Source organism: Catharus ustulatus, chromosome 17 (genome assembly GCF_009819885.2).
Source record: "Catharus ustulatus isolate bCatUst1 chromosome 17, bCatUst1.pri.v2, whole genome shotgun sequence".
NCBI classification, from domain to species: domain Eukaryota; kingdom Metazoa; phylum Chordata; class Aves; order Passeriformes; family Turdidae; genus Catharus; species Catharus ustulatus.
Window position 1 is genome coordinate 8,561,770 of NC_046237.1, and position 14,818 is coordinate 8,576,587.

The window sequence follows — 14,818 nt, forward strand, 5'->3', positions numbered from 1 at the left end:
AGACATTGGGAGCGTGCTCAGAAGGAAAAGCCTCGTGGTCACTGCTGAAGATGCTGACCGTGGTGCACACAGGGTTGGTTCTCTTTGCCTATGACTGAAAGCTGAAGCTCCAACAGGAAAGCATGTTTAACTAAACTGTGGGGTCTGTGTGTGAGTATTCCATGGTCCATGTGCCTAACTCGAGATCTTTACAGTCAGCATCAGAGTGAGCACAGTGGGTGCAGTCCCAGACAGACAATCAGCTCTTGGCTGGCAAAGCCCCTTGGGAGTCCAGAGGCCACCAAGTGACCTGGCTGAGGCCAGACCTCATTTGATCTTAGAGCCTGGGATTTCCCTGCAGCAGTTTGATGCCCCAGTCACTAGCCAATGGTTAATTAGGTGGCTACAAAAGCACTGAACAGACCAGCTAATTCATATGACAGAAAATATTTTCTTATGCTACTTTTCTCTGTTACTGGGGGGAAAAAAAGGTACAAGACCCATGATAATAAAAGGAAAAAGAAAATCACTTCTAGTAGAAAAAACAGTAAATACACTTAACCTAAAAAAGTAAAGTTCCTGAGAGAGCAGCAAGATATAATTTATCCTGTTTCCTGAGAGAGCAGCTAGATGTAATTTATCCTGTTCCTCAGCAAATATTGCTCATCTGGTTTGGAAGAGAGATGTCTGGAGCCATCAGGCTGGGTGAACTTACCTGCCATAAGGATTCTTTCTTCTTTTCCACCCTTGTGTGTAGCTCAGGCTATGGTTACAAAAGTGTGCAAGAACATCCTAAATCCTCTTCCACCAGCACCAGTAAGGAAAGGCTCAGGACTGGACTTGGCTGGAGTTTATACAAGCTGGGTGTGACCTGTGGTTGGTAGCCACTGTTTTTGTAGTGATATCCTACGTGAGCATCCACTGATGACTGCTTTAATTGCACAATCTTGAATCCAATTATCCGTATGTAAAACTGGTGAATTGCTGAGGAAAGATGATAATCAGTATTCTGAGGAAAGATGATTATCAGTATTCTGGCATCTTAGAGAGGAAAGCATCCAAAATTTGGTCTAATGAAGGAAATACGTATTTAAGTAGAGAGAAGCAACTTAATTTTAGATGGTTTGGTTTGTGTCAGTTTAGGTTTTTGGGGACTGTATGCACAGAGGGCAAGTGTAGCCTAATATACTTATTGTACTTATTGTACAGCACAGCTGTGTGGGACATGGAGTGATCTGAGTAGATTTATAATAATTAGTGTTACTGCCAGTAGCTTTTTTTCCCACTTCTTTTTTTTTTTTTAAGACAACTTTCTGAAGATCTTCCACATAACTGCACATAATTTCTTCTGTCTTTGCCACAGCATTATTGTAATAATGTTTCCTCCTCCTTACCTGTTTCTGACATGATTACCTGTAATCTGCATTTCTTCTGTAAGGAGCAGCCCTTGCCAGGGAGGGGGCATTGTTGAGCAGTCAGCTGCGATCGGGGACTTGTGTTAAGTAAAGAGAAGTGTTTAATGGCTGCCTCTGCTTCTAATAATTTTTCTTTGTACTTTGGTGCTCATCATACATGCACATATTTTCTCTGTAGCTGTTTGGCTTGGCAAGGTTGGTTGGGCCCTGGAGGAGACCACAGAGCTGCTCTTCTGGTGTGAGCCCTGCCCACTGTAATTACAGGCACTCTCTGCTCCTCCTGCCCTGTCCTCTCTCATCCTGTGTAACAGCTTATCTAAAAACATGTCCTGCCAATTTGTCCCCAGAATAGGTTCCACACTGCTCTGGACTTCCAGTGGATTGTAATGAAGAGGAAGGGGTGTCAGGAGAAGGGGTGATCTCTGATATTCCTCACCTCTACATTCTGCCTTGTTTCTTTTCTTCAGTTCTGTTTTCTGTTTTGTTTCCACTTTCATAAAAAGATTGCTGGGAACCAAAAAGGCGAATTAATTGCCTGCAGTTTAAATATATATTTTTAAAAGGGAATCTAAAGGCTTCTTTAATGGTTTCTATTGTGGGTTTTTTTTCTGTAAGAATCTATGATTCTCCAGACTCTGAAATATGATCAACTGTCCAACAAAAACACCCATGTCCATAACTCCTCACGGCTCTCTTTCGGCTTATTAATTCTGCTTTAAACTTTTTGTAAGTCATACAGCAAACATAACTCTTGAGGCTTGGCAGAGTTTGCCACGATTGCCCCACATCCTGCTGTGAGGGTGACCTGGCAGCTCCTGTACCTGCCCAGTCCTTCCCTGTCTCAGCAGCCCTGGAGAGGCTGCAGGAACAGGGGATCCTTACAGCTGCCTCAGGGTGGGTTTCACCTGGTACTGGAAATGCTGGGATGGGGAACCCAGGAGAGGTTTCTGTGTGCACACACTGACAGCTGTGGGCTCGGGGCTGCCCCTGAGTGAGCACAGGGAAGGTTTGAAGACAAATGTGTTCCTTGTCCTCGGTGACCTTGCTGGGCTGGCACACTATTGCAAAACCCTCCCTGTGCTTTGTGGTGCTGGGACTCACAGGATGCACAGGAATGAGGTTACTGTTTTGAATATGTATATATGTTCTCCACTCTGTAGCCCACAGGCTACACAAATACTGCCATGGATCCCAAACATCATTTTTCCCAGCCTTCCTAGGCTTTTTTCCTCCCCGTTCATGGAACTGTAGGTGTCACAAATAGAGAACGGTGAACAATTGAGGAAGTGTTCCACTATTCTAGGTTACTGGCTTGTGAAATGAAGAAAAAACCCTTTTCCTCAATCTTGTGGTTTCTTGTGCTACCCCCATGGAATGTATAAATCATTACAAAACAATACAGTTGAGAATGATTTTTATTTATTGCTGACAATTAGAATGTGGTCGAAAGGAGATTGTATTAATTATTGGAGGGAAAAGTCAAAACTGGGAGCTTAACAGAATGAGATTTGAAAATTGTGAAACTATTTCTACAAAGAAGGGATTTCATTTTTTTCTTCTGTCAGGGGGTGAGAGGGAAGAGAAATACAGTTAGAGACTAAATAATTCAGCACCATGAAAGCAGACTTGATTCTACTGCAATGTAAGAGGTCACCAATCTTTGTGCAAAGTTCCTTTAAGTCACCACTGCTCCTATACAGAGGAGAGTGTCTTGCTGTGTTTATGCTGAAATGGAAGGTTGATTCCATCACATTATGCAGGTGCTACTGCAATTGTTACAAATCCCTTCACGTGTGAAAATTTGTCACAAGAGAAGTCTACTTGCAGCTGTAAGGGCCCAGCCCTCCGAGGTGTGAACTCAAAAAAAATTTTTGATCTCTCCCTCGGTGCCAGTCGTGCCAAACTGAAAATAAAAAAGAAACAAATATGAAATTAAGAATTTAGTTTAGGCTTGCATTGTCTTTTATGAGATTCCTAAGAAACAGAAATGCAGTTGCTTGAGACTCAGCCATGGGTTTTGAAAATTACTTAGGGTTTGAGGCTTTGTGTAGACTAAGAAATGAGAAAGGACAGTACCATCTTCCTCTACTCTAAAATGGAATTATGGAAAAGAAAGGTGCAATGTCACAGCTCCATCTTAGGACTGGATGCAAATTTGGATAGTCAACACAAACTCAGAATAGAAAAACTCTGATGTCAAAGGTCAGTACTCTGTCCAATGCCTGCTTGGTTCATATCCATTTTGGCAATAATGATTTTTCTAATGGCCATGTGCTTGGTTTGTATCTCCTTTTGGCCTAAATTTGCTTAGAGTTTTATTGGAGTAATATTTTCCTTGTGTTTATAGGTTATTAAGTACAAATAGTTCCACAACCCAAGCAAGTCAGGCTGTTTTAGAAGAAGCTTTAGGAAATACAAACTATTACTCAAGACTAAGCTGATCCATAAAGCAGCAGAGTCTGGAGGAAAATAATAAAAAAAAAAAACCCACAACAATTTGCTTTTATGTTTTGAAAAGGCAAGTGTTTTCCTGCTTTAAAGGAGAACAGAGCAACTTTTTGTTTTGACTGAACCAAGGGGAGTGTCTGACTTGTTTGCTTTAGCCTAATTATCTGTGTAGTATCAGGGTATTGTATATGAAAATAAAACCAGAAAGCCAAACTGCAGAAAAAGCTGCAGAGAGACAAAAGAATTTGACATGTGCATTTGCTTTCCCAGGAAAAAAGAATGTTAGCAGGGTTGAGTTGTTAAAGAAGTTCTGTGTGGAAGAAACACCACATGATTAAGGAATCACATACCTATATACATTTGGTGACATTTTTGTTTTCAGAAAAAGAAAATATAAAAAAGATGAGTTAAGTGTGGGGGTTTTTTTCCTTCTTTCTGTTTGAGAAATTATATGTGCTGTTGGTCATGTTGGGAGCAGTGGTGATTTCTGCAGCTTGCACTTACTTGATCTTGACCTGCTGGTTCATCAGAGTCACCAGCAGCACGCAGCGGCTCACGGGCTCGGGGAGGGGGTTGGCGTAGGAGATCTCCAGAGACACAGCTCTGTTCACCACAACCCTCCGGGGCAGCTGCAGGACAAAACACAGTTCTGATCACCTGCTGGTCTAAGCTTTCCTGGAGTCACAATTCGGTGGAGCTGACAAACATTAACTTTCCTGATGTTTGAAGCTGGAAGTGGCTCAGCTCAGTAGGGCTGTCCAGCTCTCTGCAATTTTTGTGCATAATTTCAGTGAAATGGAGCCCTGGCTACACAGACATGTCCCATGAAACCTGTCTGATCTTTGGGCTGCTGAGTGGCTTTTTTTCTTTTTTGGCACATCATTGATTAGGATTAAAGTGCTGAAACAATAAGAACTGGCTCTAGCACTGGTAAGAATTAAGGGTTTAAATCTGTGTTTTAGCAAAGTTCTTTAAGGACAACACAAGCACTTGCCAATACATGAGATGAAAACAAGTACTGTGGAACATAAGGCAGTGGCTTGTGACTGGGAAAAAAAGAAGGTAACAGAGCTGTTCTGAAAAATGGGGCAGATTCAGGCCCAGGTTCAGAACTGGCCTCTCACATCCTTGCATTCTCAATTCAAGGAGGCACAATTTTCAAACAGCTTCTGAAATGGCAACCTAAAAGTAATGTGTTTATCCCCAGATTCTCATCTTATTGTTCACCTTAATGATGATGTTTGTGTCCTCTAAAATGATTGTCTTCTCCACCAGCAGCTTCAGCCCGTTCGAGCGCATCACTTCACACAGAGCAGTAACTTGGATCCTTTTGTCAGTAGTCAGATATCTTCCATAATGAGTATAAGGGATCTTTACCCGGATGTGCTTCCCTAGAATTCAGACATATATTTAGGAACCATTACATTTTCAAAGCAAGCTAAAGAAAAAAAGGGTTATAGTGAGGGGTTTTACTATTTTCTGAAGAGAAAAAAGATAGCAGTGGAGTTTGTTTCTATTTCCTTCTTGTGAGACTGATTATGTATTTCCCTCTTCTGGTGATCCTTGCCTACTTTGACTCATTTGACCCTTACAATTTTCAATAGAGGATTTTGGCCTGAAACTGAGGGAATCTGCTCATCTTCATTTCACTGGATTCCTGACTCTTTGCATTTCTTATGATTAGAGGTATAACAATTTTAATCTATTCCCTCCTTATATTGTCTTTATTTTACCTCAGTCAAGAAGAAAGTTTGGGTCAAGTTTCACAGAGATCCTTTTCAAGTGACCTGGTCAGCTGCTCACTGTAGTCCTACAACTTTTCTGTGTATGGGAAAAATGTTTATCTTTGTAGCCCCTGGGGATGAAAAAGATCTCTATAATAATTTCAATAGTCTTGACTCTTCAAAAGAGAGATAGAGTTTCACTGTAGCTTTTAAACTTTTTCCTAGTTGATTTCTTTTCATGTGTTGGCTGTTCAGTGCCAGAAGGCACACATCAGACTTTTTTTACTCGTTTAGAATGTGTCCCTATGTAAAAGTCACCACACACACTCATGCACATATATATACATACAGAAACAGTGACACACACACATAGTGCTGCTTCTGGAGCTAAATGTAAGTGTAGCTTCTTTGTAACACATCATGAGACATCCAATTAATGCTTGAACTAGTGCAAATTTTCAGAGGGAAAAAAATAATGTAAAATGTACTCATAAATGCTATGAAGAGGTGGAATGAATAGATGCACTCCAAAGCTGATATAGGAATGGCACTGATGCTTCTTCCTTCCAGTTGCCTTCCTGGGGCTAGGAACAGAGCTATACTGGCTCCTTAGGGAACCAAGAGTTACCTTGTTTAGGACCCAGCTCCACAGAAGTGGCTGCCTTCAGGATCTCTGCCACTGTTCTCCTGGTGTACAGGATGGTGGAGGCGCTCATGTCCACCCTGACGCTCTTGCGCTCAGAGGAGAGGTTGTTGAGGACCAGGACCAGGTTAATGTCTTTGCCAAAAACTGGAGGTTCAGCCAGCTTGAATTTCCCAGCGATGCCAGGGTTCCTCATTGTGTCTGCAGATCTTCCCCCAGGAGAGTCTGTGCGTCCTTCTGTGACACTTGTTCCCAGTATCTTAGCCAAGGCCTTTCTATAGACTTGCCTTTCCTCAGAAGATCCTGGTGGGAGCAGAGAGCCAAGTAAAATTCCAATTTTGTTGCAAATGCACTTTGTTTGTGCAAAGGTTTTCAGACCAATACAGGGTATCAGCATCACTCAGAAATTTGCAATACCTAAAAGCTTCCTGTATCTTCATTAAGCCTCCGTTCAGGTTTTTCACAGGAGATATACTGTTACAAGGTGAATACATTTCTAAAATGAAATATGATGCATTTGTGGTTGTCTAGAAGTGAGATTTCTTTTTCTCTGGTCAGAACATGCAGTAGTGTGCTAAGTGATACTCTGCTGATCTGATGACAGCCAGCCTCTGTATTAAATATGGTTGCACTAAAACAGTGAGGAGTGAAACCCTGAGGGTTTGTCTGCCTTGAGTAGCAAAATGTATTCTATAGCCCTGTTTTGTGTATGCATTAAATTTTACACTTCTGTGGAAGGGACTAAATTATATTTTTCATTGTCCCTTAATGAGGAAGCTACTGAATGCACAAAACCAGAAGCATAACACTCATTGTATTAAGAAAGTAATCTGAACACACTGGCAGAAATATTTTCTGAAGGCAAGGCAGAGATGTTTAAACTAAGCAGGTTACCCACTGTAGCTCCAGCACCAAGGAGGCAACAACAGGAGATCATTTTTGCTAGTTGCTTTACCTTCTGGATATTTGTAGTTAGCAGTGATATCCACACGGCCATTGCTGCCCACAGCTTTGGTGCTGATAGACCTGCCAATGATTTCAGTATCACAATAAACTCTTTTCTTAGTTCCATCGTTGTATACAATCCATCTGTTGCAGTCGGCGTTCACCTCTGAGTACACAAACAAGGTGTCGTAATCCAGACCCACTTCACCTTCTTTGATGGCTAAGACAGATGCAGGGCCACACTGAAAAATTCCTAAATGGGGAAAAAAACAAAAAATAAAGGTTAAACTTTATTAGTTGTCCTCAGTTTGGAGAAGTACTCTTAAATCAGGCTGAGAACTTAGGTGTTACCTCTGCTCTGTTCTTGTGGAGTTGCATCCAAAACCTGCCACCCGTTGTATGCTCTTCCCAGGTCTGGGCGAATGAACCAGCTTTCATTCCAGACATGATAATCCCTGGAGACAAACAACAATGTCTAAAAAGCACGATAAAATAGAGTCATGCAAACTTCCAATTGGAGAGGAGTAGTGAATTTTTCAAAAAAAATGTCTAAACTCTAAACTGAGACATAAACCGTCAAGTTACAGCACCTCTTTCAAAGGACAGATTTACTGCCTGCTTTTGAGTATAGACCTCAGGGCAGGGAGGGAGAAAATAATGAATTATGTTGTTTGTTTGTTTTCCAAATGGATGTCTGCAATATTAATTCAGATGGCTGTATTACATTTTGCCCACTCAGTTGCTTTTGTACTACTAGTGTTCATGTTTTTAACTCTCCTGGATCCTCTCTATTGTTGTTGGTGAGATGGAGGAAATAATATTTACCATGTGGAATCCTTGCTGATATTTAGACTCCTTCCAGAGCTGTCATAGTACTTATCGATACTCAGGTTTCTATCCACGTCATGGGCAGAGTTAAAATTTGAAACCAAACGAGTTGGAATCCCCAGGCACCTCAAAACTGAAATGTATTTTATAAAAAAAACCAAATGAGCAAGAAATGCAACAGAACCCACACAGCTTTAGTTCAATGTCTGCAAATATCTGAGAAACAAGGTGTCTAAATATTTTGTGATTCTTCAGCATTAGTGGTTTTCACAGCACTGTTCCTTTTGCAGAAATTATTGCTTTGTAGTTTTGATAAAACCAGAGGTCCCAGACGCCTCCATTTCACCGTAGTCCTCCATCCTGGCATCTTACCTGTACACATCACACCTGCAAACACCCAGCACTGGCCGTACTGGACAGGCCTGTAGTTGTCCTGACGCCACTTCTTGAGGATCACCACGCTGCCATCCCACCTGGATGGGTTCTCATGCGAGTGGAAACTCCCTTGCCACTTGCCCAGGAGAACTCCATTGTCGTTATCGTTCCCATTGATCTAAAAGAGGCCAGTGGACAGAATGCACAGGATGAACTGTCTGTAATGCACTGTGTCCAGCTCATTCTGTTGCTTTGGGTGCAGGTGGCTGAGTCTCTGGTGCTTTCTGCTCACTCATGTGGGGTTGGGGTTAAGTTGTCCTTTTCTTACCATCGAGCTGATTACTCTGCCCACGTATTTGGGATCTCCTCTCCGGGACACATCCATGGCTGGGTCCTGGCGGTAGTACAGGCTCAGATCCAGCATGGTGAGACAGATGTTCAGGAGGTCTTGAAACTGTCATCAGGTAAGATACATTTTTGAGAAAATTGGTGGTTTCACAAACAGAATTAAAGGAGATTTTACTGCAGTTCCTCCTTTCTGAGATATCCCAGCCCAAAGGTGATAGGGACAGTGGGGCACACTGTGAGCAAACCACAGGTTTGTGCAGTTATTCTATAAACAGCAAATAATGATAAGATAAATGCTGTTGGAGACAGAATGTTAGTCCAAACACATTCCTTGTGACTTACCTGTCCATAATACCACCCTCTTGCTTCAATGTACCTTGCATTACCCACAAAGATTATTCCATTTTCATTTAGAACATATTCTTGTCTCTCGTTTTCATTGGACATGTAGACATCATCACCTGAAAACCAAGTAGGGCAGGCTTAAAGCTGAGAACACTAGCAACCTTTCAGAAATAGTTTTGTCCTGATTTAGCAAGGACAAAACTTGTCTTAGCAAAATAGAATTGTTATTGTATTTAGAATAGCTCCATGAACAGGTGCAGTTCAGTGATAATGTTTGTTATTATACATGGCCAGGGAAGGTGTGGTGGGGTGAAAGAAGGATCCATATTATATTACTTAACTTTTTTCCCCTACTTTTAGTGTAGCCTTGTGTATTATCTAAATGTCCCCCATCTCCACACCATGTTTTTGTGAGGAAGATAGAAAAAAAGTCCAGGCTAGCTCACCACATTTTTCTGTCTTCTCAGGGTGGTTTGAAGTGGAAGAGGTATTTAAAGAGAACCACACAGATGACATTTTTCTCTCTTTTCCAGATGTGTTTGTTTTGTTTTAAGATTCCTAAATGAAGACCTTTGCTTGCCTGATCCAAAGCCCTATCAGGAATGTTAATAGGATAACCTGCTCAGCCATTCACTTGGGGTTCATTGTTCCTCATTGTTTTTCCAAGTTTATGACACAGTATTTAGCAGCTATGAAAGCCTTGGTTCCCACAGAGGTTTAGGTTGTTTTGGTCACTCTTAGGTAGCAATATCTGCTTAGCTCTGCTTTTAACTCCATAATGTTTAAAGATATTTTCTGAAAGGTTCAGGATTTCAGGAAATACATACAAAAAGATCAGCTTTTCTATTTTATTGAATCAACTTCTTTACCTTCCTATAGGAACTTCCCATCCTTCCCTTCCTGCAAATAAAAAAATTGCAGTTTATTTTAAAAATTGTGTAATGTGATATAAATCTATTTTTTGTGGTTCACACAATACCCCACTTTTTGTTTGTCCACACTTTTTAAAAATAAGATAATCACTGTTGATTCCTGAGGTTTTGGGGTAGCAGGGACATGGAGACCTGTGTGCAGTTTCTGGAGCTGCACTTCAAGGTCTGGACCAGTTGGAAAAAGTGGGAGGAGCACTAAGAATGCTCAACATTCCTGAAGATCTGAAGTATGAATTAACTCAGGATTATTTAAGGTAGGAAGAAAATGGGGGCGAGGAATGGGGCAAGAGCTGTAATCAGTTCCAGAAATTCTTGTGAAGAGGATGGGGCAGGGGGAAATAAAATCTATTCTTGGTGTCTCTCATATGTAGGATGAGAAATTATATACTGAAGTCAAAGCAAGAAAGATTTGTTTAGTTAATAGGATAAAGATCTAATAGAAAGGCTTGTGTTTCATTGGAGGGAATTGCCAGGGGAGGTTCTGGAGCTTCCCTAATAGCTTGGTCATTAAGAAGGAATTCAAGACCTCTCAGGAATGACTTAACTGCTGAACTGAACCTGCTTGAGAGCCCTGGTGTGGGACAAGATGACTTTCTAAGATCCTTCTAGTCCTGTGAGTTTATTATTCTGAGCAATCTAAATGTCCTTGTATAATCACTTGAAGAACATTTTTTTTTCTAAGGTTTATATGCTCTCAATAAACCTTTATAGTGTGCTAAACCAGAATTTTATTTTTTTTTTTGGTCCAGAAGATTTTTTAATGTGTTCATTTATCCTAGTAACCCTTCACTGAGCAAGGTTTAATTCTTGTCATCTCATCCAATGGCATTAGCATTTAAATCTGACAAACTGTTTTCTCTTATACAGCTTAAGATTGCATTTTCCTTTTTCAGGGCTATTTCATTTTGGTTCTTGTTCTTTGATTAACAAAGGCTTTCACATTCCTCATGATTTCCAGGTGATAAGTCTGTCACTGAAATCATTGTTATTTCTCCCTAGAGATGTGGTCTTTTATTTCTTATTATTGTTTCTTATTTCTTCTCACCTTCTCCACTCTCTAAGGGCAGCAAGTTATTTCTGTGAGTTGTCCCAGCCCATGTGGGCATGGACAATGCTGTTTAATGTCAGCATGTCAAAGTCAGTGATGAGCTACTTGATCTGAGTGTTTTTTCAGATGACACTTAAGGATCCACTCTTAGTAGCTTTTCTCCAATACAGTATTTTTTCTTTAATCTCTACTCTTGACTGTTTTCTTATAAGTAGTTATTTATTGATACTACAGTTAATGAATTAATTTCTATATTTTTCATCTTAAGGACTAATCTCTCACCTGGAACCATCTCTACAGACCAGATGTGCCATGTATTCTTTGCCAAGAAAATAGATTTCCCATTTTCCTTCTGCTGTGACACTTACAATAGTGGTAGCATACTCTCAAATTGAATCTGTTCCTGTTTTTCAGGGAGGCATTGCACTCTGCAGAAGTTATTCAGCAGCATCCTTCATTCAGCATTAGGGATATTGCCTTTTATCTGTCAGTAGCCATTACATCTGGTAAATCTGGAGGACTTCTGCAAGATCATTAGTTAAAAATTGTAATGGGCACAGCTTAATTTTTCTGTTTTCATCTGAGAAGAGTTTGGTCTCTTGAGTACCATTGCCACGCTGGTGTTCCAGTTCAGGAGCTGTCAAATATTGCTGTCCCTGCACTGTGGTTTCCATCAATTACAAGCTACACACAAATTATTTTTCAGGGGTTTCTGGGGAAGCTTTTTCCCTCAGGACAGTGCAGAGATGGTTTGAGTTTCCTGAACATATTTGTGTAATTATTTCTGTCTTCCAGAACTTGCTGAGCTAATTAGCAGCTTTTTTCATCTTGGCTATTGACGCATTTCTTAGTGGCTCCTGACTAACATGGTCATGGAAAAAAATAGTGGATGATTGTGGCTACTTTTCTTTTATAAGCTGTTTACTCACTGGGATGGCTAAGAGTTCTCTTGACACTAGAGTGTCATATTTTCAGGATAATCTTAGTTTCTAGACTATTGCATAGTTGCAAAATATGAGGTTAGATATGTGCAGCCTCAGCATGTTGCAGAAGAAACGCAGAAATGAAAAGCTGGAGCAACAAGAGACGTCCATTTTGAAGCCAAAATGAAGAACATGGGCCGTGGACAGGAGCCAGCAGTGTGTGCTTGTAGCCCAGAACATCAACCACATCCTGGGCTGCACCAGCAGAGGGGTGGGCAGCAGGCTGAGGGAGGGGATTCCCCCCTTTGTGAGACACCTGGAGCTCTGCATCCACTGCTGGGGTTCTCAGCACAAGGGAGATGTGGACCTGTTAGAGCCTCCAGAGGAGACCACAGAGCTGCTCCAAGATCTGGAGCTTCTGCTCTGGAGCCAGGCTGGGAGAGCTGGGGGTGTTCAGCCTGGGAAGGGAAGGCTCCAGGGAAACCCCAGTGCAGCCTTCCAGTGCCTAAAGGGGATTATAAAAAGGAGGGAGAGCAATACTTTACATGGGCTGAGAGTGACAGACAGGAGGGAGCTGTTATAACCTAAAAAGGGAGAGATTCAGATTAGATGTTAGGAAGAAATTCTTTACCAGAGGGCGGTGATGCACTGGAAGAAGAAGTCTGACAGAGAAGTCTACAGAAAAAGTGATCTGCTCAGTTCTGAGGAGTCTGTGATATAACCCCATATAGCACATTTTGTTAGGGTACAAAGGGGGTGGCATGGTGGCAGCAGCTTTTTAATGTAGTGAAACCAGATCTGTGAGCACAAAGCTGAGATTGCAGCCCCTGGTGACCCAAAGAGAGACAGAGGGAGGAAACAGCTCTGTGCAGGCAGGAAAGCAGCAAGGTCAGCTGTGTCCAAGAGCATTGGCACCTACCTGGGCACCAAGGGTTGAAGAGTAACACAAACTGGCCCAGGTATCTGGAGAAGATCTGGTTCCCTGAGGTGACCCGGAGGGTGAGGTTGTATCTCCCAATGACAGCGTTGGCTGGGCTGGAGATTGTGAAGTTGATGGCTGCAGAGTCGCTGGGTCCTTGGGCAGCACTCCAGCCACTGCCCCCCGCCTCAGACAGGTTAAACACTGCCCTGGTGCGATGAGATTCCGAGGGGGATGGTCCTGCCAGAAAGAAGGAGTCACTGGTTTCCATTCCAGAGTGATTTCAACATTACCCTCACACTTGAAATTGAGCATATTGGGGTGCGGGAAGCACTGAAAATACAGGCAGGAAAATCACACCTCTAAATAGAATAAGGAGAGAACTACCAGGAATAAAGATTACAGCTCTCAGAGAACATGGGAGTGTTACCTATTTCAGTGACAAATCCCAGGCTCTCCCCATTCTGCCTGGGTCTGTTGAAGTACAGGGTGATAGCGAAGGCTTGTCCTCGCCTCACAGTCAGCTCCGTGTTGGCATATCTGTCAGTGTGGTGGTTGGCTGCGTTCACTGATGGCTGCCAGCTGATGTGTGTTGGGGTCAGGTCTACAAAACACAAGAAAAGTCATGAAGAAGCAACTGGCATGAGGTCATTTGCTGTGTAGTGGCATGGTGAGGTTACTAAGAGCAATTACCTTTTGTGGGAGGAAGTACAACTACAAAGCAGATGCCCCATTAAATTAAGTCTATTGGGCAATAATGGAAATATTTCCTTGGGTTTTTTTAAAGAGCCCTCATACAGAGTACTTATGTAATTCCTGCACAGGGTTGGATGCTCTTTTACCACTGGACTTAAAATTTATGGGGGCAAATTGGTGTCATTTCATAACCAGCACCAAAGAAAGTGTCCTGCAGCCCCTCTGTTTTCAACATACATATTTTTAGGATCACAGGAATGGCAATTAGGACATCTTACTTTTCCTCCTTAGATCCTGATGCCATCAGGCCTAGATGCAAGGAAAAATGCATAGTGAGAGATCATCTGTCTTATATGGATGAAAAGAGGTATTTGAGGACATGCTGAAGCTTTTGAAAGTCAATCCATCTGTCTGAATCTGGCTCTGTTCAAAGTGACAGCTGGACCTCTGGAGTTCCTGTTCTAGTCAGCGATAACTTCATGTCATAGAAGAATTCTTGCAGTGTGCTTGGAGTTCCCTGACACTGTGTCCTCCTGCACATATGCTGTTATTGTGGTCTGTGGTTTAAACCCCATAAAGTGGTTCTCAACATCTCAAATGCTGAACTGCCTTTTTGGCAAGCAAATATTTATATGATATTCCTTTCAAGGTTATTTTCCCTTCCCTGTTTTGTTGCCATGCTCAAACCTGAGCAGTTGTGCTGTCTTTGGGAATGCTGAGAAGCACCTTCTGTGTTTGTATCTGCCCTGGGAGACTCTACATAATGCACCTGGAGCACTGTGTTTCAAGTTTTGACAAATGCTCAGGGCAAGTATCTTGGTAAAGGCTCTTCTAAGTCATTTTTATTAAGGTTAGGGTCATAAATGCAATGAGGTTGGGGATGGGGGGAGTGGGGACAGGATGGGGACACATGACCACCACCATTTTAAAAGGAAACCAGAAGAAAACAATAATTAAAAAAAAATTAAAAATAGTATGGGAAGGATGGATTACTGCCTATGCAATATTTTTGTAGGGATCTTCAAATAAGCTTCTAGGCCTATACCACAGAGCTTATCAGTGAAATACTAAGTCAAATTTGAAACAATATAGCTGCATATTAAACGACAATTTACATCTAATCCTTGAAGAGATAAAACTAATTTACAAAAAAAAGTGTTATAACTAAATTCAAGGAAGAATTTTTTTTTTTGGTAGTTTAAGACCACAAAGAGGTAATGTGAGAAAGGATTGATGGGCTGAAAAGAACT

The 14,818-nt window shown here is 41.6% G+C and overlaps 1 protein-coding gene across 1 annotated transcript; it reads right to left on the reverse strand.

Annotated features, from left to right (window-relative positions):
• Window positions 1–3,146: 3,146 nt before the first annotated feature.
• On the reverse strand, window positions 3,147–13,516 carry LOC117004459 (protein-glutamine gamma-glutamyltransferase 6-like). Its single transcript, XM_033075236.1, is given in 12 exon segments — window positions 3,147–3,297; window positions 4,347–4,471; window positions 5,070–5,233; window positions 6,195–6,512; window positions 7,165–7,407; window positions 7,506–7,609; window positions 7,980–8,115; window positions 8,355–8,535; window positions 8,686–8,811; window positions 9,048–9,166; window positions 12,873–13,112; window positions 13,303–13,516. Coding segments are annotated over 12 exon segments (2,121 nt in total).
• Window positions 13,517–14,818: the final 1,302 nt, after the last annotated feature.